Here is a 26,874-nt window from a genome sequence, read left to right on the forward strand (position 1 = left end):
GGAAAATTCTGGCAAATCAAATTTCTTAAGCTACTGACTTAGTAATGCCTATTCCCGGAGCCCCTTATTTCAGCTTTCCTTATCCAAATGTCACACTGGCACAAATAACATTACTTACTACCTTACTTTGGTTGATACCTTACAGTAGTAGGCCCTATGGCCTAGTTACATCAAAGTATGTGTGGATACATTTTGCCCCCTTGTGGTGGACTATGTACATGCATCCTAGAGTAAATGTGGGATGCATGCCAGAAAAGCCACTACACCACAACACTAAACAATACATGAATTGCACTATAACGGTGACAAACGGTTCCCACAAACTGTTAGGGCCTACTTAAAGCTGTCCCAACAGTAGAGTCCCAACACCTTTCCCCTGCTACACCTGGCTATCAGCGGAGCCTTGTTCGGCAGCGAAACAGTTAATTCAGCCTCATTTAATGCCTTTAAAAAAACATCGCTGATATGGCTGACTTGTAATAATTCTACGGCTGGCCATGCTTTTCACCTGGCTACCCCTACCCCGGTCAAGAGCCCTGCACCCCCCACAGCAACTCGCCCAAGCCTCCCCCATTTCTACTTCTCCCAAATCCAGTTAGCTGATGTTCTGAAAGAGCTGCAAAATCTGGACCCCTAAAAATCAGCCGGGCTAGACAATCTGGACCCTTTCTTTCTAAAATTATTTGCCGAAATTGTTGCAACCCCTATTACTAGCCTGTTCAACCTCTCTTTCGTGTCGTCTGAGTTTCCCAAAGATTGGAGAGCAGCTGCGGTCATCCCCCTCTTCAAAGGGGGGGACACTCTTGAACCAAACTGCTACAGACCTACTGTATATGGATTTTGAGAACTATAGAAATATGTGTGTTTGTAAACTATAAACATCTAAATTATATATATGATATATAACCATACATAATGACTACTTGTTAATGCTAATTGATTTAACATAGTGGTAACTGCAATTGGTCACCATATAAAAGGTTGTGTGTGAAGGAAGAAATCAAAGAGTTCGTGGACAAGGGCCTCGTCAAAGAGGTGGGCATGGGCCCCGTCAAAGAGGTGGGCATGGGCCCCGTCAAAGAGGTGGGCATGGGCCCCGTCAAAAAGGTGGACATCAGAGAGAGACAGGCAGACGGCAGGGAACTGTTGTCCGGGCCATCGTCGTTGACCATTTGATAAACAGAGGACTTACCATGGCAGAGGCTGCCAGATTAGTTCACCCCAATCTGAAAAGATCACTGTCAATTTGATCATGAGAACATTTCACCAAGAAAACTGGAAAGTCTGCAGGATATGCGCTTTACACCTTTGCCAATGTGGCGTCCATCAGCCTACCAACAATCACCTGCCTTTTGAAGAGGCACCAGATACCTATGAAACACATTTACCTAGTGCCTTTTGAGAGAAACAATGACCGGGTGAAGCATAGGCTCCTTCACAATATCATATTGGAACAATACTGTAAAAATAACTAACCAGAGGGTGGTGCTTGATGCTGCTGTGAACTATCACAAGTATATCTTCGTTGATGAAGCGGCCTTCAATATGGCCAAAACTCGACGCTGTGGGCAGAACCTCATCGGCCAACGGGCGACCGTCTAAGTGCCTGGGCAACGTGGGGAAACATCTCCATGTGCGCAGCGATCTCTGAAGATGGCGTGATAGGATATCGGCCATTACTTGGATCCTACAACGCTGCACACCTCATTGTGTTTCTCAATTAAATTGAGCAGGCCTGCCAAGGTGAAGGGGTGAAGGGGTCACCTATGTCATTGTGTGGGACAATGTCAGGTTTCAGGCCCATCCCTGGTTCATGACCCGAAACCCCCATACTCTCCTTTCTTCAACACTATTGAGACATTTTTTTCAGCATGGAGGTGGAAGGTGTATGATCACCATCCCCATGAACGTTTCACCCTCCTTCTGGCCATGGATGATGCATGCGACGACATCAATGCAGACCAATGTCAAGCTTGGATTTGCCATGCCAAAACATTTTCCCACAGTGCATGACCAATGAGGACATTCACTGTGATGTGGATGAGAATGTATGGCCAAATGCATTTAATTTCTTACATGTGATTACAGACAGTACACCAATGTTGCAATTATATCTGAAAAATATGATTTTTTTGTATGAATGATTGTAGCAGATGTCTTCATTGATCACACCTCTGATTAAACATTGGAAAGATATTATGGAAATGTTTTGTCAATTTTGTTGGGTAATGTAAGTGCATTGCCTAATGTGAAAACTGTAATCTACTGTACTGTAGCATATTACTTTCAGCACTTCTAAGGGCAATTTTAAACACGTATCTTGCATTGCTTGCTATTGAATTAACTGGTTAAAACAACTCAATTGCAAAGATTTGTGTTCTGGTGATTAAACCAATGTTCTCTTTACATTTCACAATACTTACATTCATAGTTTATATTTCTGCCTATAGTATCTCTGCATTAAGAGGTCTATATTTCCAATATGCATTAAGATATCCTATTGTTTATTTTGTGTAGTGCAGACAACTGGCTACATCAAATTTCAGCAACATCAGAGCTTGCAATGAACTTACATGGCCCATCCTCTCCCCAGCCATTATTCTGCACTTTGAGAGTTTAGGGGGTCTCACAGTATCCATCAATTGAACCACTTTTGTAATAAAATTAGAAATATTTTACATTTCATAAATGGAATTTAAACATTTTTACCTCAGGTAAGGGCATCTTAAAAATGTGGAGGCCTTGCCACTAGCCTAATATGCCCTGTGTTAGCCCATCTCCCATTACAAACCAGTGCAATTAGGGTCAAGTACTGGTATGTTCCAAGTGAATTTGGCAATATGCTTAGAGATTTAAAATGTGTGGATCTGCAAACAAATGTTCTCCTGAACACATGAAATCAGTTGCATGTTCCCAGAGCTGTCCAGATGACATTAAATTATATTTTATGGCCAGCTGTAATATCTGCTGTGTGGTCTTTATTGGACGACCGACAGGACACATTTCAAGAGACTTACCAAAGTCAAAATGGAAAACAGTGCACTATACAAGACAGGTGTGGGATACATGTTGTCCTTGCAGACAAATGTCTGATGTTTCCCCAACAGCCTTCCAAGTTTCCTGGTCCCAAAAACACAATTTTTTCTACCTACTTCAAGCTGAGTATTAGAAAGATATTGCACATACAATACATAGATGGATAAGACAGGAAGTATAGTACCACGCTTGTTCACATAGCCCTAGGATTCCTTTCATCATCACCTCAAGTACACAAACCAATATGTAGGGGCGCAACAGTCATTGAGGACACCCCCCATTTTATAATTGGATTGTGAATCAAAACTAGGCAACAGTGTGCTTTAGGACCATGTGGACACCTCCGAGTGGTTGGGTAGGCTGTTTGGAGTGTTCATCCGACTGGATTTTATTTTTTTTGTCCCCCACTTCTAAAACTTTCTAAAAAGTTGTGCCCTTGTCAATGAATACATGCCACAGGTCTTTAGTCCTATGAAATACAACATTCTTCAGATCAGTATTTTAGCAAAGGTATTGCTGCTGTCCCAATTCCAACCAAAAACATTTTCTAGCACAACAGGATCCTCATCAGCATACATAAACATCCCTTATCAGTGCATATTAACATTGCAAAGCAGATATAAAATGTCTCACCAAATAATTACTCTAAATGTTTGCAATCAATATTCCACCTGCTCACTGAAGCAGATATATTACCACACTAATGATTCACATGCCTTTACAGAAGACGACATACTTCTCCTTTTAGTCAATTTATTTGTACAAGAGAAACAGCTTTAAGCCTTGACAGCAAATTTGCGAATGGAATACAGGCGGTCCTTCCTCTGCATCTTCTTGGTTCTGAGAGACTCCTCATGCTTGTTAAGTCTCCTGCGGATGGCACGGGTCTTCCTGGGTCTCAGATCCAGGGGCTTGTACTTTTTACCCTGAAATTACATTCACAATCAAATTAAAATAAACACTACATGGTCATTTAAACCAATACTAAAAATCAGAACAGTTGCTGCTATTGCATTTTGTTAAATTATGGTCTTCAGCACTTAGATGGGCTGAATAGTCAGGGTTGTCACTCATCCTAGTTCTCAAATATTGAGGTTACATGGGTCACATTACAAACTAATCTGTAGAATGTTTAACATGTTGACAAGACACCATAACCCGCACCATGCGCAGTAGATCACCTGTTGGGTATTGATGAACAGTGGCCAGTCAACATGTAGAATCATTGGGAAATGAACAGAATACGACAGCCGATGTTCTGTGGTCAAATGCCTGCCCATTGCTTTTGACTGTTCATCAGCAGGTTATGTTTTGCTTAACGGATTTGTTAAATACACGTGTATGGATGGCATTGCCCTTACCTTGTAGAATTTCCTCAGGTTCTCCTTCTGCGTCTGGTTGATGACAGTCAGAACGCGGGCGATGGACTTGCGGACGACACAGCTAGAGGAAACAGAACCAAAATTAAGGGTTAATTATAATGCAAGGAAAAGAAGCCTCAACTTAAAGGGTGTTTGAGATTTGAGCAAAAAGAGAAGCACATTTTATTTCCCTACTACACCTAAATACATTGACTAATAAACACAAATTGAATACCAATTATTGGTATACAGTTAAACAAAACACTGCAAAATCGTAGAGATTTAAATTTCAAGCCTGAATATTGAATCTAATTACATTTGAACTTGCTCGACACGTTTGTCTATGTGCGTGGTACTTTAGTTGCTCAAAATTTGAGACAATATCCACACACGGGACGTGTCGTTCTTTTTATCCCCCAGTGTAAATGTGCGTGGAGTTGCCTACACAATTGAAGGCATGCCATGTTCAGTGACAAATCTCTACATACCAATTCAATCATATAACTTACCCATCGCCTTACTCAGATTACAACTGAGAAACCACTAATTTCTCCACCATGATGTAGCCATAGATTGTGTGACAGTGTTAACTACAGCCCACTCAGAACCCAGGCCAAACTCTTAATTACCATTTATGCAGCCCAAATAATACTCACATCTTGGAGAGCTTGGAGGCAGCTCCACCAGTAACCTTGGCTACGCGGAGCTGGGACAGCTCTACCTTCAGGTCATCTAGCTGCTTGAGCAGCTCCTCCTTCTTTTTGCCCCGCAGATCTCTAGCCTTGATCTTGCCCTGTGAAGATTGACAAACGGGGATACATCTAAATATATTCATTAAGTTATCTTTGAAAATGTAAAGTTACGTAGCCAGCGAGCTACCCATTTTGAACGTGGGCTGAAAATGAATATAACTATTGTAACTGGCAACATACGTTAACTACATCGAAAGCATTGTTCTGAAATGTTTGAAAGTTCACCGACGTTACTAGTTATTTAGCGAACATCCATTTCATTTGCAAGTAGTATAACTAGACATGTTTGATAGCCGACGTTGCAAACTAGACATCCATGCATTTGCTAGTAGCGGTAGCTTTTAGCTTGCTCGCGTTCGGTTATTATGGTGGTAAGTGACAGATAAAGGACCTCTCTTGAGCAGTCAGAAACAAGTGGCAAGACAAGATATTTATGCTCATGGATGTTATCAACTGTGGTCGTTTTATGTGGACTAGACACCGCAATTTTAATGAATTGAACGAAAGACGCGAGCCTCTCACCATGTTCCTCGTTGCTGCCACAGGAAAAGAAAGACCGACAACGTGTTAGCTCAGAAGCTATCTTCCGGTCCGAGGCGTTCCTTTTGTTGCGTATCGGGGAAAATGCCCACAGCGCCACTCAGTGGATTCAGGTGGGAATTATTGTTACTTTGTTCTGCTGCATCTCTGCTTAGAATCACGTGGAAAGACCCAAAAAACATGTCCCCAAGAAAAAGTAATGGAAACAAACCTTTATGCTTTTTAACATTTATTTATTAACAAGAAATGAAGACAAAACAAAATAAAATAATTTGTAGTGGTAGCCCTTGTTAAAATGAGAATTAATAGAATTTGTTGTGATTTATTAGATTGTTTGTTAAAAACCAAAGTTAGCCACACATAGCAGAATCAAACAGAAGTGAAAAAAAATAAGTGCATAAGTTTTTTTTTATGGTGACCTTGCAGTAGAGTCATAGTCACTTGTGCTGTGATATTATTGTAGTTCTATGGAATTATACTACATTTGTGGTACCAGATACTATTCAATAGCAGGTCACTTAACACAGTGTGGTGTTTTGACATTGAATGTAGACCGTGTCCATTTTATGACAGCAGTTTAAAGACGGGGAGGACCTTATTCACAAAATGCATCATTGTCACCTTCCTCTTCGACCTCCCAGCCCCAGAGTTGACTGACCGCATAAACCCAATGAATGTGACATCAAATGCTACAGTACTGTAATGTAACCAGACACATGGATATTTCTCACATGATATGGGAGTAGAATTCAGAGTGCAGACTGCTGTGTTGTTGCCTCACACCTTAGCCATTAATATGGTTCACATTCTATTCAGAATGTAAGGAGACAGGTTTTCCCCCTGCAGAAAACCAATGCATTTTGCTATAAGGCATGCATACTGTATTAAGGGGTCTTTCCTCCAGTACATTGTTAATGCCCTCACATTGTAAGCTCACACAAATGGTCACTTAGTTCTGTACAGGATGTCAATGAACAGTGAGACAGAACATCAAGCCAAGACTGGCTACATGGACAGACAGGTAAAACATGGTGTAAAATACTGCAAGAGGTCAAACCAAATGATTTTACACCCAGTGATTTATAAAGTTCTCAATGCATATGTACAGTTATCATATATAAATAGACATGGAATGTACTGTCATTTACACAAACACAAGGCAGGTAAAGGTAGAGCACATCTGTCGATAATTCTGATTTAGATAGCTTTCAATAATTATTTAACATATTTAAAAAGTACTCCTCTCCTGTCTACATGACGTAGATTTTCTCCATTGATATCAAAGACATTGATGTATGACTCTCACCTCCCCTTCAGAAACATCACAAGTTCTGATTTTAACATGGATTATTCCTACATAAGCCATCTGAAGTTATATTTTTAATGGAAAGAACCAAATTAAAGACTGTTGTGAAGGGTCCATCAGAAATCTTGGGGCGTTCCATTCAACTGAAGAGGGGTTGATTGGGATGGTAGCATTTTCAAGGTTCTTGTTATCATGCACTCACAATTCCACAATATCTCTTTCCCAACCATAGAGAAGGGATCATCAACTGGATCTAGCCGCAGGCTCATTTTTTGGAATGGTCGGGGGGCTGGAACATAATTACAAATATTGGTAGACTTCAAATTGACCGCAAGAATCCCAAACAGAAAGAATTTTAGATTAAAACAATAATTTCAGGAAGCTATTTGGGAACAGATGTCCAAAATTAAAATAACTTGGAGCTGATTTCCAGACGTTTTTACAGTCTTATGTCCAACAATATAAAAAAATATATATATAAAAATAGCATTTTTGCTCAGAAAACATTGGGGGCCAAATAAAATCACACTCAGGACAAATTCAGCCCATGGACCGCTATTTGGGGAACCCTGGCATAGGTAGTCAACGGCAGTAAATACCATTTTTTATGTCTAAATTAAAGAAAAAACATTGGAGCACAGAGACATAATCTTCTCTGTCAAAAAGAGTTGTGACAGTCTGGTAGGCCTGACCCATCCCACTCTTAACACCTGGAGAATAAGACATACGCCATATATACACAAAAGTATGAGGACACCCCTACAAGAGTGGATTCGGCTATTTCAGCCACACCCGTTGCTGACATGTGTATCAAATTGAGTACATTGAGCCACACAAACTCACAGAAGAGGACCACCGAGTGCTGAAGCGCATGGCGTGTAAAAACTCGTTTGTCCTCAGGTTGCATCACTCACTACCAAGTTTGGTGAAGGAGGAATAATGTTTTTCATGGTTCGGGCTAATCCCCTTAATCCCCAGTGAAGGGATATCTTAATGCTACAGCATACAATTACATTCTAGACGATTCTGTGCTTCCAACTTTGTGGCAACAATTTGGAATAGGCCCTTTCCTGTTCCAGCATGACAATGCCCACGTGCCCATGATGAGGTCCATACAGAACATTTTTGTTGAGATCGGTGTGGAAGAACTTAACTGGCCTGCACAGAGCCCTGATCTCAACCCCATCGAACACCTTTTGTATGAATTGGAACGCCGACTGCGAGCCAGGCCTAATCCCCCAACATCAGTGCCTGACTTCACTAATACTTTTAGCTGAATGTAAGCAAGTCCCCGGCGTCAATGTTCCAACGTCTAGTGGAAAGCCTTCCCAGAAGAGTAGAGGCTGTTATAGCAGCAAAGGGGGGACCAACTCCATATTAATTGCCCATGAATTTGGAATTTCATCCCTAAAGCCAACACCTCATTTGGCCGCCTTTCGTTCCAGTTCTCTGCTGCCTGTGACTGGAACGAATTGCAAAAATCACTGAAGTTGGAGACTTTTATCACCCTCACCAACTTCAAACATCTGCTATCTGAGCAGCTAACCGATCGCTGCAGCTGTACATAGTCTATCGGTAAACATCCCACCCATTTTTACCTACCTCATCCCCATACTGTTTTTATTTATTTACTTTTCTGCTCTTTTGCACACCAATATCTCTACCTGTACATGACCATTTATCACTCGTGTTAATCTGCAAAATTGTAATTATTCGCCTACCTCCTCATGCCTTTTGCACACAATGTTTATAGACTCTTTTTTTCTACTGTGTTATTGACTTGTTAATTGTTTACTCCATGTGTAACTTTGTGTTGTCTGTTCACACTGCTATGCTTTATCTTGGCCAGGTCGCAGTTGCAAAGGAGAACTTGTTCTCAACTAGCCTACCTGGTTAAATAAAGGTGAAATAAAAAAATATATAAAAAAATGGCATGTTAGACAAGCAGATGTCCACATACTTTTGGTAATGTAGTGTACTTGTACTGTGTCCATGACAGAGCTAGATCTAATGTTAACCTCATTCCAAGGGGAGGGAGGAGGGTTTCTCTTAAGGTTAACATTTATCAAATGGGTCAACACCATGTCTGCTTTAACCATTTTACTTCTAAATCAAAATCACCCCCCCCCCAAAAAAACCCCAAAACAGACCACATTAACAAGACTTTGCCCTTCTAAGTCATTGTAGAACCATTCTCTTTTCTCTTGAAGATTAAGGGAAAAAAATGATCAGGAGAGATTGAGGAGCTACAGTACATAGGAATCTGTGTCATGTCAGAAACCATTTTAAAGCTTGGGTTGTGTTCTCTTTACAGTGTTCATTTGGTTGCCACAGTGGTGGGAGAAGTCATGCAAACGCATGATAAAAGTAATGTGTGTGTGTGTCTGTCCTCTCTTCCTCTCTCAGTCCCCTCAGCTCCAGTGAGCAGGTGCCCCTGAAACTGATGGCCGGACAATACCTTTCAGAGAAGGCTTGGATCCAAACCAGGACATCTGAAAAATACAGCGATAGTTACAATTATATCAAATGAAATATCATTGGACTACTAAAACTAGTATTACAACTGGTAAAGGGTCTATAGGTAGCAAAACATGGGTTTGAATGTTATAGTATCCTCTATAAAAATAACAATTTCCCTCCAGATGCAGCTTAAGTCATTCTAAAAGAAACAGATAGCTCGCACATTTAAGAAATGACAACATTTGAGGACAAAATAGGGTCATGGCCTATTTCATGTGATACACACTGACTGTGGTTCAGGCCATAACATCCATTCATTTGACATGAGTTTCAGGGAAACGAGGTGTGAAAGGAGAAAGCCACCTTGTACTCCAGAGTCTGCTTCAACATGTCTTCTTCCTCACCAGTGAAGTTCAGCAACACAGACACTGCTCTGATCAGCTGATAGGCCTAAGATACAGAGAGAGGGGGACACAGAGAGATTTAGACTTCATCCATGACCATAGACATCAGATATACAATTCCTGGTGAGTGTTAGGTACACCCATCTAGCACAGTCACTTGTCAGTTGAATCTGTCGCGCCTGGCACCATCGATCATACCATGCTCAAAGTCCCATTCTAACGTTGAATCGAACAGTAACTGAATGCCTCAACGCCCGTCTGCCTGCTTTATATAGCAAGCCACGGCAACGTGACTCACTGTCTGTAGGAGCGATCCATTTTCGTGAATGGGGTGGTGTACCTAATAAACTGACTGTATACACAGAGTATACCAAACATTAGGAGCACCATCTTAATATTGAGTTGCACCCCCTTTTTCCCTCAGAACAGCCTAAATTCACCAGGGCATGGACTCTACAAGGTGTTGAAAGTGTTCGGGAAACTGTTGAGTGTGAAAAACCCAGCAGCATTGCAGTTCTTGACACAAACTGGTACACCTGGGAACTACAACCATACCCTGTTCAAAGGCATAAATATTTTTTCTAGCCCATTCACCCTCTGAATGGCACACATACACAATCCATGTCTCAATTTATTTAACTGGGCAAGTCAGTTAAAAATAAATTCTTATTTACAATGACGACCTACCCCGGCCAAACACGGACGACGCTGGGCCAATTGTGCACCGCCCTATGGGACTCCCAATCACGGCCGGATGTGATACAGCCTGGAATCGAACCAGGGACTGTAGTGACACCTCTTGCACCGAGATGCAGTGCCTTAGCCCGCTGTGCCACTCAAGCATTAAAAATACTTATTTAACCTGTCTCCTCCCCTTCATCTACACAGATTAAAGTGGATTTAACAAGTGACATCAATAAGGGATCATAGCTTTCACCTAGATTCACCTGGAAAAAGCATGTGTTCTTAATGTTTTGTACACTCAGTGTATATGGCCAAGCTGTGTATATGGCCAAGCTGTGTATATGGCCAAGCTGTGTATATGGCCAAGCTGTGTATATGGCCAAGCTGTGTATATGGCCAAGCTGTGTATATGGCCAAGCTGTGTATATGGCCAAGCTGTGTATATGGCCAAGCTGCTGTGTATATGGCCAAGCTGTGTATATGGCCAAGCTGTGTATATGGCCAAGCTGTGTATATGGCCAAGCTGTGTATATGGCCAAGCTGTGTATATGGCCAAGCTGTGTATATGGCCAAGCTGTGTATATGGCCAAGCTGTGTATATGGCCAAGCTGTGTATATGGCCAAGCTGTGTATATGGCCTAGCTGTGTATATGGCCTAGCTGTGTATATGGCCTAGCTGTGTATATGGCCTAGCTGTAACAGGGACCAGGTGGACTGCTCTCACCTCAGCCTCTCTGGATGACATGAATTTTAGCACCACGTGTTTGAGGTACTCAAAGTTGATCTCTCGTGAGTCATTGAGATCAGATGTGTTGGTGACAGTGGTGTTTGGGCCCGGGGCCGGGCCTAGAGTGAGCTCTGTAAAGATTCTGTCTGGCCTCTCTTCTCTCCCTTCTTGGGCCCTCTCTTTCCCATCGGACTCTGTTTCAGGTTTCAGCTTCTGCACCAGAAACAGACAAAAACCATGAAACAAAACAATATTTTAATGAACTGAAAAAAATTAATTTGATTTAAATATACCCATACTAAGTTATCTAAATGTCTCACCAGCTCCTTCTGCAAGGTCCTCTTTAGCTCTGCTAGTCTCTGCTGCAGCTGCTTAATGGTCTGTAAAGCAACAGTCATCCAATCAATAACAGCACCTAAAACACACAGGAATAATGAAATGGTCCTGCTCCAGCTATTTCAGACAAGCATTAATTATCTGACCATGCCTGTGTGGTGATCATGGTTTCTGGTTCATCCAGTACTGACCTTGTTCTTGTCACTGAGCTGCTGCTCCAGGTCTCGGTTGGCCTTCTGCATGTGGTCCAGGTCATCCACCGTCACAGTCCCATTCTGGTCCAGTTCACACAGCTCTGGAGTCTGCTGCAACGTCAGAGTCTCTACCTCTAGCTCCGATACCTGGGAGGGACACAGACACACACAGAGGCACAGTCAGACAAAGCAGGCAAAGTCAATCAACAACAGACATGCAGACCTAACATGATATGTAATGACAGACTTTGGACTTATGTACAGGTTATGAGTTAAAAGCTTAATGGCTGTGCTCCCTGTGTGTGTTCTGACCCGTAACTGGCAGGAGTCCAACTGCTCATTCTGGGTTAGGAGTTCCTGCCTCAAGCTGACCAGCTGGCTGTCCTTCTCCTCCTGCCTCTCCTGGGCTGCTGCCTGCAGCCCCTCTGTCTCCTCTTGCAGCTGGGACAGGGAGCTCTGGGCACTCTGCAGCTCTGCAAAACGAATAGCGTGGAAGGGAACATCAGACAAACACTACAACTTCTGAATTCACATAGCATGGGAGATGGAGGAAAAGGGCACCTGTGGACAGAGAAAGTGTTTACCATTGCGAAGTGTTTGGAGTTCCTCTTCTTTCCGCTTCAGCTGCTCAGTGACGTGGGCCAGTTCCTGCGATGTTGTTTGAAGTGACGCCATCATCTCTCCTACCTGGAAAAGGAGACAGTAACATTATCATCTATTTACGAGCACATAATCAACACAAGCTGAATTCATGGCTTTGTAACAGATAATCATACTCAGGCACTATGGGCGTTAAGGAAAATGCATCTGCAATTGTTTCAAACCTCGTTCCAACACAGTGTAAAGAATCCTGTTTGTTATTTCAAAGAGTACAGTAAAAATGTATGCTGTGAGAGTAAATATGTATGCATCTCCAGACCTGTAGTTGGAGCACCTCCTTCTGTCTCCTGGTGTCCTCCAGAGCCATGGCTATCTCCACACTCACTGTCTGCCTGCTGCTCAGCTCTGACTGGGGACACATATAGGGACATCATTACCCCGTTTGTACAGGCAACAGGACAATTTTTGGGGAGTTGTAATGTAGGAATGCAGTTCTCATAGAAATGGTGTGGCACAGTATGCAAAACAGCTGGAATGATTGAAGAACGCAATTTAATTTTAAAAATATCTTGTTTCTTCAGGAAATCTGTGACTTCCTGTTTTCAACTGACTGCCTAATATAAAGCAGGAAGTGTGTCTGACCCTGGCCTGCTCCAGCCCCTCTGCCTGCCTCCTCAGAGCAACATCAGCTTTATCCCTCCCCCTCAGCAGAGATGCTCTCTCTTGCTCCAACTCACTCTGGGAAATACAACACAGATGGGTGAGGGAGCGAGAGAGACAGAGCGAGAGAGAGTGAGAGAGTGGTTGGTAAGGGAGAGAGAAGCAGAGACAAAGGGATGTTTGAGAAAGAAAAGCAGAAATTAGAATGCATATGAACACAGTCCAATATCGATAGATACAAAAATTGATGGCCTTGTTTGAGAGTCCAGTTTCATGCCAGCCCTGTAGCAGAGATAAATTACATGGCAACCGATAATGGACAATTAACAATCCACAGAGACCAATGGATAAACTGATCAAAATCTGCATAGAAATGATCAAATACCAAAGATACAGTTGACTTTAATATTCAGGTTACAAAACTACGCAGCACATTTAATTTAGAACAGTTTTGTGAATTAAAATGTACAGAGGATGTGAGAGATGAGAACTGTAACTCACAATCCTGGCTTGGGCAGAGGTGTGTTCGGTGTCTCTCTCTGTCTGCAGTGCAGTGAGCTGCTCCTCCAGCCGACCTGCCCTCTCCTGGCCCTGTTGCCGCTCTGCAGACACCTGCTGCTGCAGACTGTCTCTCTCCACACTCCACTCTGCCTGCTGGGGGAGGGACCACAGGGGAAAGGGCCGTCTTAACATCACATTAAAAGCCTACTCAGTCTAAAGAAAATAAATACAATTAAACTGCATTTGCTCCAGCCTCATGTTCAACTTAATCCATGAACAGTGGTGGTAGAGCATCTTTCCCCGTAATCTGACATTTATTTACCAGTTTGTCTAGATGTGCTTGTTTGTCAGAGATCTGCTGCTCAGTGTTCTTGAGCCTCTCATTGCTCTCCTGCACCTGCTGTTCCAGACCTGCTATCTGAGACAGAGACATGGGGCTGTGTGAGAGACTGAAGGTAGAGAGAGAGCACAGGTCTTAAATGCTTACATTGTTCTCTCTCACCAGTGTGTACCTGTTCTCTTACCTGTGCGTCCGTTCTCTCTCTGTAGTTCTTGGAAGAGTCGTCCTTGTGTCGTAGCAGGGTCTGTAGTTCAGTCACATTGTTGTTGAGACTGGATATCTGGGGGAGTTGAGATACAATATGCTTAACAGATGAGTTCATACAGTTTTTCATGTATTACTGTTACCTAATGGAGCATCTAAGCCAGTGGCATGTGAAGAAGTATATCATGCTGATGAAGAGGTAGAGAGAGGACTGTTTACCTGAGTCTCCAAAGAGCTAACCGTGTCTGCATGGTTGGTGCGTGCCTCCAGCAGCTCAACTCTCGTGTCCTCCAGCCTCTGCTCCAGAGTGGACTTCTACACATCAGGAAAAAGGAGCTAAGAAATGAATCGCCATTCTCTGTGGTATTTTCTTTAAACTAATTCCACTGGAGTCCCTCTGTCTTTAGGATTAGCTGACTGTTTATGTTACCTCTTTGAGAAGCTCCTGGAGGAGCTCGTCTTCACTCAGGTTACCATGCAGACGTCTCTCCAGAGAGGAGATCTTCTCCTGCAGGTCCAGCAGCACACGCTCCTTGTCCTCATCAGTCACTGCAGCCTGGGGACCACAGCAAGGATAGAGAGGATTGGGTCAATACACAGCACACTGTACCTCCCTCCACAGGGCAGTGTGAAGAGAACGAATAGGGGGTAGATATAGGTAGCTACATGGTGGTCTGGTCTTACTTTGTGTTGCTGCAGCTTCAGGGCATTGTTTTCCATTTGTAATGTACGGAGAGACTTCTCTACAGCTGCTGCCGCGCTCCGCGACTGAGAAGATACACAATTAGATCACTAAATCTGAAATATTTTATCAAATATTATCACATTTAGTTTACCGTATTCATATGCTGTCATTACAAATCTGTACCATTTCAATGCAGTGAAAGGATTTTGGTAAAGGATTTCTCTCTGGGTTAGAGGGCTCACCTTCTGGAAGTCTTCAGATACCTGTTGGATGACCTTCTGCAGGTTCTGGCCTCTGCCCTCCAGCTCAGTAATCTTCTTCTCAGCCTCCTCCCTGACCTCCAGCAGCTCCTCTCTAAAGGAGACCACACACACCCTGTACTGTTAGACAACCACCAAAACCACAGACAACCCAGAAGAAAACAGGCAGACTTCATCAAAAGAATTGGCATACTAACTCTCCCTTATAGAAAAGAGGTGGGGGGGGGGCAAGCTCTACAATGAGTAAGGTCATTACTTTCAGTCATCAAGACCAGCATCTCTGCAACTACTGAATTCATGGCATTATCAAGGCAATCTCTGTGTCCTGTCCTTACCTCTCCATCTCCTGCTCTGTGTTGAGCCTGCAACTTTCCTGATGCTCCTCTCCCAGAACACGCAGCTGCTCCTGGGCTTCGGCCAGACCCTTCTTGGCCATCTGCAGCTCGGCACCCTTCTGCTGGAGCACTCGCTCCTGCTGGACCAGCTGCTCCTCCTTACTCAGTAACTACCATAACATAACAGAATCAACCACAGAAAGGACTTCACTATAAAAAATGTTGAAATACAATTATTGTCTAGAGTAATAGGAAGACTTGTGATGGATCATTACTGACACAGCTACAGCTTGAATCAGAACAGGCAGACGGATAAAGCACAAACTGACAAGTCTACGTTTGACTTTCCTCATACACGCAATGTGGTGGGTGGGTTAGAGTTAGACAGTGGGACCTTGTTGTCAGTAGTGCGTACCATGTGTTTGACTTTGGCGAGCTCCTGCTGCTGGAAGCCCTCCAGCTCGTCCAGGTCATCCCTCTTCTGGAACAGAGTAAGGCTCTGCTCCATCATCTCATCTAGCCTCACAGACAGAGACGCTTTCTCCTGAGGAACAGACAGGATGACCCCCAGTTAGATCTCTCATCTACACATGCAAAGACTGACTGGCTGAATGAGAACCGATAACTTTTGTCAGATGTTAGAATGCAGTTTAGATGTTAGCGTACCTGCTCCAGCGTAGATATCCTTTCCATCCATTCCTACAGACAAAGACAGGAATTCATCTAAGTATAAACACACACAAATGAATGCCTTGTGGTGCAAAGGATATGATGCTCACCTGATCCTTCTTGTCCAGTGCCAAAGCCATGCCTTCGGCCATTTTGGCTCTATTGGCCTGGTGAGTCTCATTCTGGTCCTGCAGTTTCCTCATGGAGGCTGGATAGTGAAAGACAGAAAGAGGGTGAACACAACAGCCTAGCCAAAGATGGCTCGGTTCAAACAGCTAGTTATGGAATTGTCAGTGGTTAGTTGCTGCTAGCTGTGAACGGGTGGTAAAATTGACCATAGAATGTGTCCAGTATACCAAACTAAGTGTTCCCCAGAAGCAAAGGCAAGCTGTGCATCTAAGCATGGCCAACAGAGACATCCCACATGGACTTACACGGAGTATACAAAACATTAAAAACACGTGCTCTTTTCATGACAGACTGACCAGGTGAATCCAGGTGAAAGCTATGATCCCTTACTGATGTCACTTGTTAAATCCACTTCAAATCAGTAAAGATGAAGGGGAGGAGACAGGTTAAAGACAGATTTTTAAGGCTTGAGATAATTGGAGACATGGATTGTGTATGCGTGTCATTTAGAGGGTGGATGGACAAGACAAAAGATTTAAGTGCCTTTGAATGGGATATGGTAGTAGGTGCCAGGCGCACCGGTTTGTGTCAAGAACTGTAACGCTGCTGAGTGCCACAAACATTTCTAAACAATTCTATATGAACAAGCATGTAAGTCCTTGGTTTCATCAATTTATTTGTTTACATGGAAATCTATAGAAGTGACAGCATGATTCTCAACCCCTCCGCGAGCGACTGATGGTGCTTAGGGTGACCATTACCCCATCCAGCAGACAAACAAATGAGACAGAAAGGAAGCAAAATGGGAGGAGAATAAAGGTACGTACAATCCTGATGTTTTTCTAATGCAATTTCAAGCTTGTCCTTGGTCTTCTGCATAAGTCGGAGCTGCTCAGCGTAGTCTATTGGCAGGAGGTGGGGTGATGGGATACCAACATCACAGAAACACACAAGTACACACACACCCAGGAAAGGGGGATAGGTGGATTATGGTAAAGGGACAGGGAGGAGGAGGAATAAAATAAATGAAGAGAGGCATACAAAAGGAAAGAAAACAATGATTTTCTTAGATGAGAAATCCATCCTGGTTAAGACGCTGCATGAGGACGTGCAACTTTTAACCTCTTCTAAGGGGTCACACACACACACACCACATCTGAGGGAGGAGTAGCTATCACACTAATCTGGGAGAGAAGACACACAGAACCCCCAAAGGTAGACTAAAAGCCATGGCATTTGTTCTTAATGTTCACCGAATGGGAATGTGGTAAAGAATAAAGAAATTGTAAGAGTTACCCCCATCATACCTTATGAGGGTCAGTGTTGAGAACAAAAACCTTGGAGGTCTGAAACCAGACATCACCTGTGGGTTATGTGACCTTTGACCTGAGTGAACTGCTCTGGGTAGAAGTTGTTTTTAAGTACATTAGACACAGATCTAGAATCAGCTTATCCACCACCAAACCTAAGCTTAACTATTGAATGGGGAAATGCAAAACTAATCTTAGGATGGCCACCTCATCCTACTCTGTTTATACTGGCTCAATACAGACATGTCTTACCTGATAGTTTGGCCTCCAGCTTGCGAATCTGATCATTCCTTCTGAGGATCTGGGAGGAGAGGTCGTCCCTGGAGCTACTGCCATCAGAGGCCTGGAGGTCAACACAAACACACAGAACAGAGGGATCCTCATCAGCACAGCAACTCAGCAAGTCACACTGGAGCTTCCATAGTAATGGGTCAGCGGGTACTAGAAACATCTACGTTGTGGGTTGAAGAGTCTATGAAATATCACACTGAGAAGATCAACACGGACTATACCAAACATTAGGAACACATTCCTAATATTGAGTTGGCCCCCCTCCCTTTTGCCCTCAAAACAGACTAATTTCGTTGGGGCATGGACTCTACAAGGTGTCGAAAGTGTTCCACAGGCATGCTGGCCCTTGTTGACTCCAATGCGCCGCACAGTTGGCTGGATGTCCTTTGCGAGGTGGACTATTCTTGATCCACACGGGAAACTGTTGAGCGTGAAAAACCCAGCAGCATTGCAGTTCAACACAAACTGGTGTGCCTGGAACCTAAACTCAGCAAAAAAAAGAAACGTCCCCTTTTCAGGGCCCTGTCTTTCAAAGATAATTTGTAAAAATCCAAATAACTTCACAGATCTTCATTATAGAGGGTTTAAACACTGTTTCCCATGCTTGTTAAATTAACCATAAATGATTGATGAACATGCACCTGTGGAATGGTCATTAAGTCACTAACAGCTTACAGATGGTAGGCAATTAAGGTCACAGTTATGAAAACTTAGGACACTAAAGAGGCCTTTCTACTGACTCTGAAAAACACCCAAAGAAAGATGCCCAGGGTCCCTGCTCATCTTCGTGAAAGTGCCTTAGGCATGCTGCAAGGAGACATGAGGACTGCAGATGTGGCCAGGGCAATAAATTGCTATGTCCGTTCTGTGAGACGCCCCTAAGACAGCGCTACAGGGAGACAGGATGGACAGCTGATCGTCCTCGCAGTGGCAGACCACGTGTAACAACACCTGCACAGGATCGGTACATCCGAACATCACACCTGCGGGACAGGTACAGGATGGCAACAACAACTGCCAGAGTTACACCAGGAACGCACAATCCCTCCATCAGTGCTCAGACTGTCCGCAATAGGCTAAGAGAGGCTGGACTGAGGGCTTGTAGGCCTGTTGTAAGGAAGGTCCTCACCAGACATCACCAGCATCAATGTTGCCTATTGGCACAAACCCACCGTCGCTGGACCAAACAGGACTGGCAAAAAGTGCTATTCACTGACGAGTCACGGTTTTGTCTCACCAGGGGTGATGGTCGGATTTGCGATTATCGTCAAAGGAATGAGCATTGCACCAAGGCCTGTACTCTGGAGCGGGATCAATTTGGAGGTGGAGGGTCTGTCATGGTCTGGGGCGGTGTGTCCCAGCATCATCGGACTGAGCTTGTTGTCATTGCAGGCAATCTCAACGCTGTGCATTACATGGAAGACATCCTCCTCCCTCATGCGGTACCCTTCCTGCAGTCTCATCCTGACTTGACCTTCCAGCATGACAATGATTTCCTGCAATACAGGAATATCAGTGTTCTGCCTTGGCCAGCGAAGAGCCCGGATCTCAATCCCATTGAGAACGTCTGGGACCTGTTTGATCGGAGGGTGAGGGCTAGGGCCATTCCCCCCAGAAATGTTCTGGAACTTGCAGATGCCTTGGTGGAAGAGTGGGGTAACATCGCACAGCGAGAACTGGCAAATCTGGTGCAGTCCGTGAGGAGGAGATGCGTTTACTACCATACCCCATTCAAAGGCACTTACATTTTTTGTCTTGCCCATTCACCCTCTGAATAGCACACATACACAATCCATGTCTCATTTGTCTCAAGGCTTAAAAATCATTATTTAACCTATATCCTCCCCTTCATCTACACTGATTGATGTGGATTTAAGAGGTGACATCAATAAGGGATAATAGCTTTCACCTAGTCAGTCTATGACATGGAAAGAGCAGGTGTTCTTAATGTTTAGTATACTCAGTGTATATACAATAAGATGTACGTTATTGTCCAAGGGCAAATTTGACTTGGACAATTAAAGAGCGCAACTGCTTCCATATAAATACATCAATTGACACAACATACATAGAATAGCACCCCATCATACCCACACAAAAGTTAATTGTTCATGCCAGCCAAGGCTGTGACTAGGTGACATGATGTAAGGCCTACAGGCCAGGCTCCAGTCCATTATTGCTATAACAACATGTCATATCATCGGTACCTAACTCATGGCTACGAGTGTGTTTACTTTAGCTTGATGTCAAATTTGTAGTAGAATCAGGATGACAAGGGATAGTCTACCAGGTGTTTTGACCTTCTTGCCAGTCAATGACTTAAATACACATCAGCCCCAGAAGACTGGATCTGGGTAACCCTGTAAGATGAGCCACTTTATTCATAATTGTAGCCGTGGGAAGTGTAAAATTACCACTGAACTGATTAACACTTATGATGCATTTCCAATAACATCGACAAAAAAATATTTTCCAGTGCCTAATACATGATATTCTGAATATAAATTATATGTTTAACTGTGCAATGTGGTATAACACCATCACAAGTATTACTGATTAGCCTAATGAAAATGTAACCTGAATTGTCTCAACATATAGTATGTTAAGCTACCTTCTCCAAAAGAGAAAATAAACATTTTGTGTGTCATCAAGTGAACAGAGCATTGCAGAGCTGACAACCGAGCATGGCTTCAGGTTACACAGGTTTGCGCCTACAATTTTAGAATTCATGTGAATTCATCATTTACAAAAGAGCGGTCGTAGGGGAACTCATATATTTACACTAAGCCGTGGCATCCACTGGCTTCTGGATGCCTATCTCCAGACACACCCAACCATATAACAATAAGCTAGCTGACTCACAGACGCAACTCATAATCCAAAAGGCAATGTCATCAAAATATAGGCAGGGCTACTCGTTAATAAAGGACAATTACACCAAACTTAAAAATGCAGCAAATTACTTTACTGCTCTTTCCCTGGCTCTGCATAATGTAAGTCTTGTACATTAGGCCTACAATTTTGCTGAAATTCATAAAGCCATTATTAGATATTGATCTCATAAAATTCAGGGCTATTGACATCACGGTACTGGGGATATCTGATATGCTCCATGTATATGGTAGTGACTTACAGCATCATGACAGTCCCAGGAGCTCCATTACATAGGAGAGAGCCACTGAAATGCTCTTACCAGGCCACAGAGAGAAACACTAATGGAGGGCCTGGGCCATTACTGTCTGGGAGGGGCCTCAGAATATCTCTAAACACTGAGAAAACTGTAATAATACAATAGCCTATGGTGAATTGAAAGAGTGTACAGGATAAAAATTATCATTGTTTGTGTTTCATAAATGCAAAGTTAAAGCCAATTAAAATTAGAGGCCAAAAGTAATCGTTTAAAAGAAACCTCCCTTATCTTCCATGATGCCTCCTTTATAGAATAGCTCTGGAAAACTTCTTAAGCGAACAGAATCGTGTGTGATTGTGTTTCGTGTCATGTGACCAACTACTCTTGGTGGGTTCAAAAGATGACTGGCATGGACAGAGTGACAGTGAGGTAACAAAACTGGTACTTACAAAATCATCCCCCGAGTCTGCCCCCACTGACGTAATGGACTCTTTGCTATAGGACCGAGGCATGCGGACTCCGGTCCGGGGGGCTGTGGCTGCCTCCTCAGCTATCTTCTTTTTCAGTTTGGCAAACATCTCCACCTTGCCTTAGTGTTTCTTTACACAAGTGTACTGCCTGCTACTCTCCCCAAAAGCTTCACAATGAATGCAAGTCCTCTGTCACACGGGCTGTGGTCCTTCAAGGTCCCTTGTTTTGGTCACAGAACAACTGTATTCCAGTGTAGCCTCCTCTCACAGGCAAGGGAACTGTCATTGTCATTCCTCTTTCAATCTGAAACAGACAACAGAGAGAGTGTCACAGTAATCAGCATGAAGACAATTACTATTAGAGATGTGGAATGAGGATATAGTGAGTGATGCATGTTTCCTGGTAGTTGGAAAAACTTGCAGTTGCAGATAGTCCTTTTGTGCCGCACTTATGATTTGTCATGTCACCAGATCAGTTGACAGATACGTGACAGCAGGTTTAACTAGTAAGTTTGCTAAAAGAGACATCTAAAAGAGGCTAATGATATTTTAGCTGGATGACAAGATGAGAGACGATGTAGCTAGCTATGGCAGCTAGCTACTCACAGTGTTGGCAATGGCTGCTCGCTTCAAGTTAGCTACGGTTAGCAGTTTGCCAACTAGATAGCTAGCTGAATAGTTCATTATCATTCTGTAAATATTTCAACATTTCGAGATTTAAGAAATCCGTCAGTCCCCGTTTAGTTAACGACTTGATCATGAAAAGACAGATGGTTTCAACAATGAAGATGGCTAGCTAGTATAGCTGACGCTGTTATGGTTACTGTTATCCTCTAGCTAACAGTAGCTAGTATAGCTGACGCTGTTATGGTTACTGTTATCCTCTAGCTAACAGTAGCTAGCTAATCAATGGAATCTCTTACCGTATGAACTTCGAGAAAGTAAAAAAATCCAAGTGAAGTCCATTGCGTTAAACGTATTATCTGCAACGAATATAAACTCTACCGTTTCCCAATGTAATAACTCTACAAATATACTGCTTTACGACAAATGTATTTCTATGTCTGGACTGTATTTTACTAGGCTAGCTCGCTAACATCAATACGTAAACTGCTACTACACTCACTGTGCTGACGTTTCATATGGGTCCATGTTCATTTGACATATCCGATGAGAGAGAGGGGGAGGGGTGGTGGTGGTGGTGGTGGTGGTGGTGGTCTTCTTCTTCGTTTGTGGGATTTATCGGTGGTTGTTATCCAACGTTATGGAGCATTCCTGCCACCTACTGTACTGGAGTGTGGACCAGAGACAGGGAGAAAGTAAATCCTACCTGCCAGCCCCCTTTCTCTTATTTAGACTGCATCTTAAAGCGAGGTGTGAAAAATATTCACTCTACTTCATGTCAGTCAACTAAAACAGGGCGACGGACACTGAGTGGATTACTCCTGTGTGTGTATAAAATGGTGCAGACATATATGGCAGCTCTGCTCCTAGCTCCTAAGCAACTTCGCAGGTTTTTTTGTGTTGTGTGTGTTATTTCTTACATTATTACTCCAGAGTGTTTTTTGTGTTATTACATTCAGCCGGAAATTTTTGTTGGGATATCAGAGTGGCGGTAACTCACCAGCATTACGACCAGGAATATGACTTTCCCGAATGATATCCTTTGTTCGTACCCCCCAGGGCAATTGAACTTATTCGAGGCTGCTCCAAAACCGCCAGTGTAGAAGAGGTATTCGGAGTGGGCTTATAGTACGGTAGAACTTCGCTACCGAAGTTCTACCATCACATTGACTGTTGTACTCGCTCTGGTCAACTTTTCAAAATGCCTAAAGGCCCTCCCCCGCCCTCCATTTGGCAAATCTGATCACAAATCCATTTTGCTCCTCCCTTCCTATAGGTATAAACTCAAACAAGAAGTATCCATGCTAAGGTCTATTCAATGCTGGTCTGACCAATCGGAATCCATGCTTCAAGATTGTTTTGATCACGCAGACTGGAATATGTTCCGGGAATAACATTGACGAATAACATTGACGAATACGGATATGGTGACTGAGTTTATCCAGAAGTGTATAGGAGATGTTGTACCCATTGTGACTATTAAAACCTACCCAAACCAGAAACCGTGGATAGATGACAGCATTCGCGCAAAACTGAAAACACAAACCCCGCATTTACCAATGACAAGGTGACTGGGAATATGGCCAAATGCAAACAGTGTAGTTAATCCCTCTGTAAGGGAATCAAACAGGCAAAACGTCAGTACAGAGACAAAGTTGAGTTACAATTCAACGGCTCAGACACGAGACGTACGTGGCAGGTTCTACAGACAATCAAGGACAGCAAAGGGAAACCAGCCACATCGTGGACACCAACGTCTTGCTTCTGTCTTGTTAAACACCTTCTTCGCCCGCTTTGAGGATAACACAGTGCCACCGACGTGGCCCGCTACCAAGAACTGTGGGCTCTCCTTCTCCGTGGCCGACGTGAATAAGACATTTAAAAGTGTTAACCCTGGCAAGGCTGCCGGCCCAGACTGCATCCCTAGTCGCATCCTCAGAGCATGCCCAGACCAGCTGGCTGGAGTGTTTACGGACATATTCAATCTCTCCCTATCCCAGTCTGCTGTCCCCACTTGCTTCAAGATGTCCACCATTGTTCCTGTATCCAAGAAAGCAAAGGTAACTGAACTAAATGACTATCACCCAGTAGTACTCACTTCTGTCATCATGAAGTGCTTTAAGAGGCTCTACCTTACCTGAAACGCTAGACCTTCTTCAATCTACTTACCACCCCAATAGATCCACAGACGATGCAATTGCCATCACACTGCACACTGCCCTGTCCCATCTTGAAAAGAGGAATCAATATGTAAGAATGCTGTTTATTGACTATAGCTCAGCATTCAACACCATAGTGCCCTCCAAGCTCATCATTAAGCTCGGGGGCCCTGGGTGTGAACCCTGCCATGTGCAACTGGGTCCTGGACTTCCTGATGGGCCTCCCACCAGGTGGTGAAGGTAGGAAACAACACCTCCACTTCGCTGATCCTCAACACAGGGGCCCCACAAGGGTGCATGCTCAGCCCCCTCCTGTACTCCCTGTTCACCCATGACTGAGTGGCTACACACGCCTCCAACTCAATCATCAAGTTCGCAGATGACACAACAGTAGTAGGCCTGATTACCAACAATGATGAGACAGCCTACAGGGAGGAGGTGAGGGAGAGTGGTGCCAGGAAAATAACCTCTCACTCAACATCAACAAAACAAAGGAGCTGATTGTGGAATTATGGAAACAGCAGAGGGAGCACACCCCTATCCACATCAACGGGACCGCCGAGGAAAAGGTAGAAAGCTTCCAGTTCCTCGGCGTACACATCACTGACGATCTGAAATAGTCCACCCACACAGACAGTGTGGTGAAGAAGGCGCAGCAGCGCCTCTTCAAACTCAGGAGGCTGAATAAATTTGGCTTGGCCCCTAAAACCCTCACAAAATTTTACAGATGCACAATTGATAGCATCCTGTTCGGCTGTATCACTGTATGGTACGGCAAATTCACTGCCTGCAACCGCAGGGTGGTGCATTCTGCCCAATGCATCACCGGGGACAAACTACCTGCCCTCCAGGACACCTACAGCACTGTCACAGGAAGGCCAAAAAGATCATCAAGGACATCAACCACCCGAGCCACGGCCTGTTCACCCCGCTATCATCCAGAAGGCGAGGTCAGTACAGGTGCATCAAAGCTGGGACCGAGAGACTGAAAAACAGCTTCTTTCTCAAGGCCATCAAACTGTTAAATGGCCATCACGAGCCGGCTTCCACCCGGTTACTCAACCCTGCACCTTAGAGGCTGCTGCCCTATATACATAGACTTGGAATCACTGGCCACTTTAATAACGGAACACTAGTCGTATTGCTTAAATAATGTTTACATACTGCTTACTCATCTCATATGTATATACTGTATTCTATTCTACTGTATTTTAATCTATACCACTCTGACATTGCTGGATCTAATATTTATATATTTCTTAATTCCATGTGTGTGTGTTGTTGTGAATTGTTTTAGATACTACTGCACTGTTAGATACTACTGCTCTGTTGGAGCTAGGAACACAAGCATTTAGCTACACCTGCAATAACATCTGCTATATATGTGTATGTGACCCATACATTTTGATTTGAAAATGACATTTCTCTGTGAACATAAGATCCATTGATTGTATTTCCACGTATTTAATGATTTACAGTAATAGCATCATCCCTCATTTTGATAGCCTACAAGCTCACAAGCTCATTCTGTATCACAGACAGTTCACACAAATAACCACAGCTAGCCTTACTGCTGAATCAGGTTATCTACAGACATATGAACTATTGTGGAAATTCTTACACAGGGTCGAAGTCAATCTTAAATGAATCATTGTTTTTTTCAGCTCGCTGGAGAGGTTCCAACAAAGTTGATGCACCATAGTGAACGTTTGTCAGGAGCTCTAACGGGGCAGTCCTATTAGTTCCTTTATATACTGACAAGTCATAGTTGCATTTAGCTTATTCATAATTAATTAATCATTAATGTTTACTTCATTCATGTGACTGACCAATACTGGGTCATGCATGTGACAGACTAATACCTCACGAGGCTTCTTCTCTCTAAGCTGAGACCTTGAAACTGAGATATCCCTTTCTCTAAACAAGGATCTGGGCGTACTGCCAAATTGCAGACACTAATTGTGAGGATTCGGTCAATCAGTCACTTGCATGAACACAGAAATTGGTTTATAGAAAAGCACAAACACAGAACATAGAAAATGGTAAATAGAAAAGCACCAACATACAATTTTCCATCACAGAACTTATCTATATGTTTTAGATCAGTGATGTTCATTATAATAATTTCTCACCTCAATTATCAGGCTTATAGCTTTATTACAAGACTAAATAAGATAACTAAGTTAAGTGCATGAGTAAATTCTCATTTAAACATATTTCTAATTTGAGTGCTTTATACTGTATATATATCTACACGATACATGAAATTCAATAAATATACATTACAAAAATAAAAACTAACATCTGACAAATAACATCTTCTACAGTATATTCCTAATAGGCTGCAAATAGACCGAAGTCAAACAGAAACAGTGTCCTCTCCCTGTAAAGTGGCTAAAATAAGTGTTCCTGTAATCTACCATGATTAATTAAATCTAACATGTGTTTGATAAAAACATTAAATATTGACACTGCTATCACCTAAAAAGTTTGAAACAGAGTAGTGGCATTACTTGATAGAGTACTTCTGTGTGAACACGTGTTGGCACGCAGATCTACAGCAGACACAACAACACACAGTACTGTATATAAGTTACGTACAGTAGCCTACAGTAAAATACAGTGGAGGCTGCTGATGGGAGAACGGCTCATAAGAATGGCTGGAATGGAGTCAATGGAATGGTATAAAACACGTGGTTTCCATGTG

General features: G+C 43.2%; 2 protein-coding genes across 4 annotated transcripts; both read right to left on the reverse strand.

The window, feature by feature from the left end:
- Positions 1-3,772: 3,772 nt before the first annotated feature.
- On the reverse strand, positions 3,773-5,807 carry LOC112248328 (60S ribosomal protein L35). Its single transcript, XM_024417243.2, has 4 exons — positions 5,672-5,807; positions 5,054-5,190; positions 4,398-4,479; positions 3,773-3,962 (listed from the first exon to the last, which is right to left on the reverse strand). Exons 1-4 carry the CDS (start codon positions 5,672-5,674, stop codon positions 3,813-3,815), a joined length of 372 nt encoding a protein of 123 aa, XP_024273011.1. The 5' UTR covers positions 5,675-5,807; the 3' UTR covers positions 3,773-3,812.
- Positions 5,808-8,863: 3,056 nt separating this feature from the next.
- LOC112248329 (golgin subfamily A member 1) lies at positions 8,864-22,551 on the reverse strand. 3 transcript variants are annotated; one of them, XM_024417245.2, is made up of 24 exons: positions 22,308-22,551; positions 21,364-21,688; positions 17,746-17,836; positions 17,011-17,085; positions 16,165-16,262; positions 16,052-16,084; positions 15,801-15,929; positions 15,386-15,555; positions 15,033-15,144; positions 14,790-14,873; positions 14,536-14,661; positions 14,325-14,420; positions 14,086-14,181; positions 13,884-13,979; positions 13,562-13,711; positions 13,043-13,138; positions 12,720-12,809; positions 12,385-12,487; positions 12,113-12,273; positions 11,798-11,947; positions 11,591-11,650; positions 11,268-11,483; positions 9,819-9,905; positions 8,864-9,487 (listed from the first exon to the last, which is right to left on the reverse strand). In XM_024417245.2, exons 2-24 carry the CDS (start codon positions 21,490-21,492, stop codon positions 9,407-9,409), a joined length of 2,529 nt encoding a protein of 842 aa, XP_024273013.1. In that variant the 5' UTR covers positions 21,493-21,688; positions 22,308-22,551; the 3' UTR covers positions 8,864-9,406. The 3 variants fall into 3 exon arrangements, with proteins under 3 accessions (XP_024273013.1, XP_024273012.1, XP_024273014.1); XM_024417244.2 differs by having other exon boundaries at positions 8,865-9,487; positions 13,562-13,714; XM_024417246.2 differs by lacking the exon at positions 17,011-17,085 and having other exon boundaries at positions 8,865-9,487; positions 13,562-13,714.
- Positions 22,552-26,874: the final 4,323 nt, after the last annotated feature.

Source organism: Oncorhynchus tshawytscha, linkage group LG04, assembly GCF_018296145.1.
Source record: "Oncorhynchus tshawytscha isolate Ot180627B linkage group LG04, Otsh_v2.0, whole genome shotgun sequence".
Classification (NCBI taxonomy): Eukaryota; Metazoa; Chordata; class Actinopteri; order Salmoniformes; family Salmonidae; genus Oncorhynchus; species Oncorhynchus tshawytscha.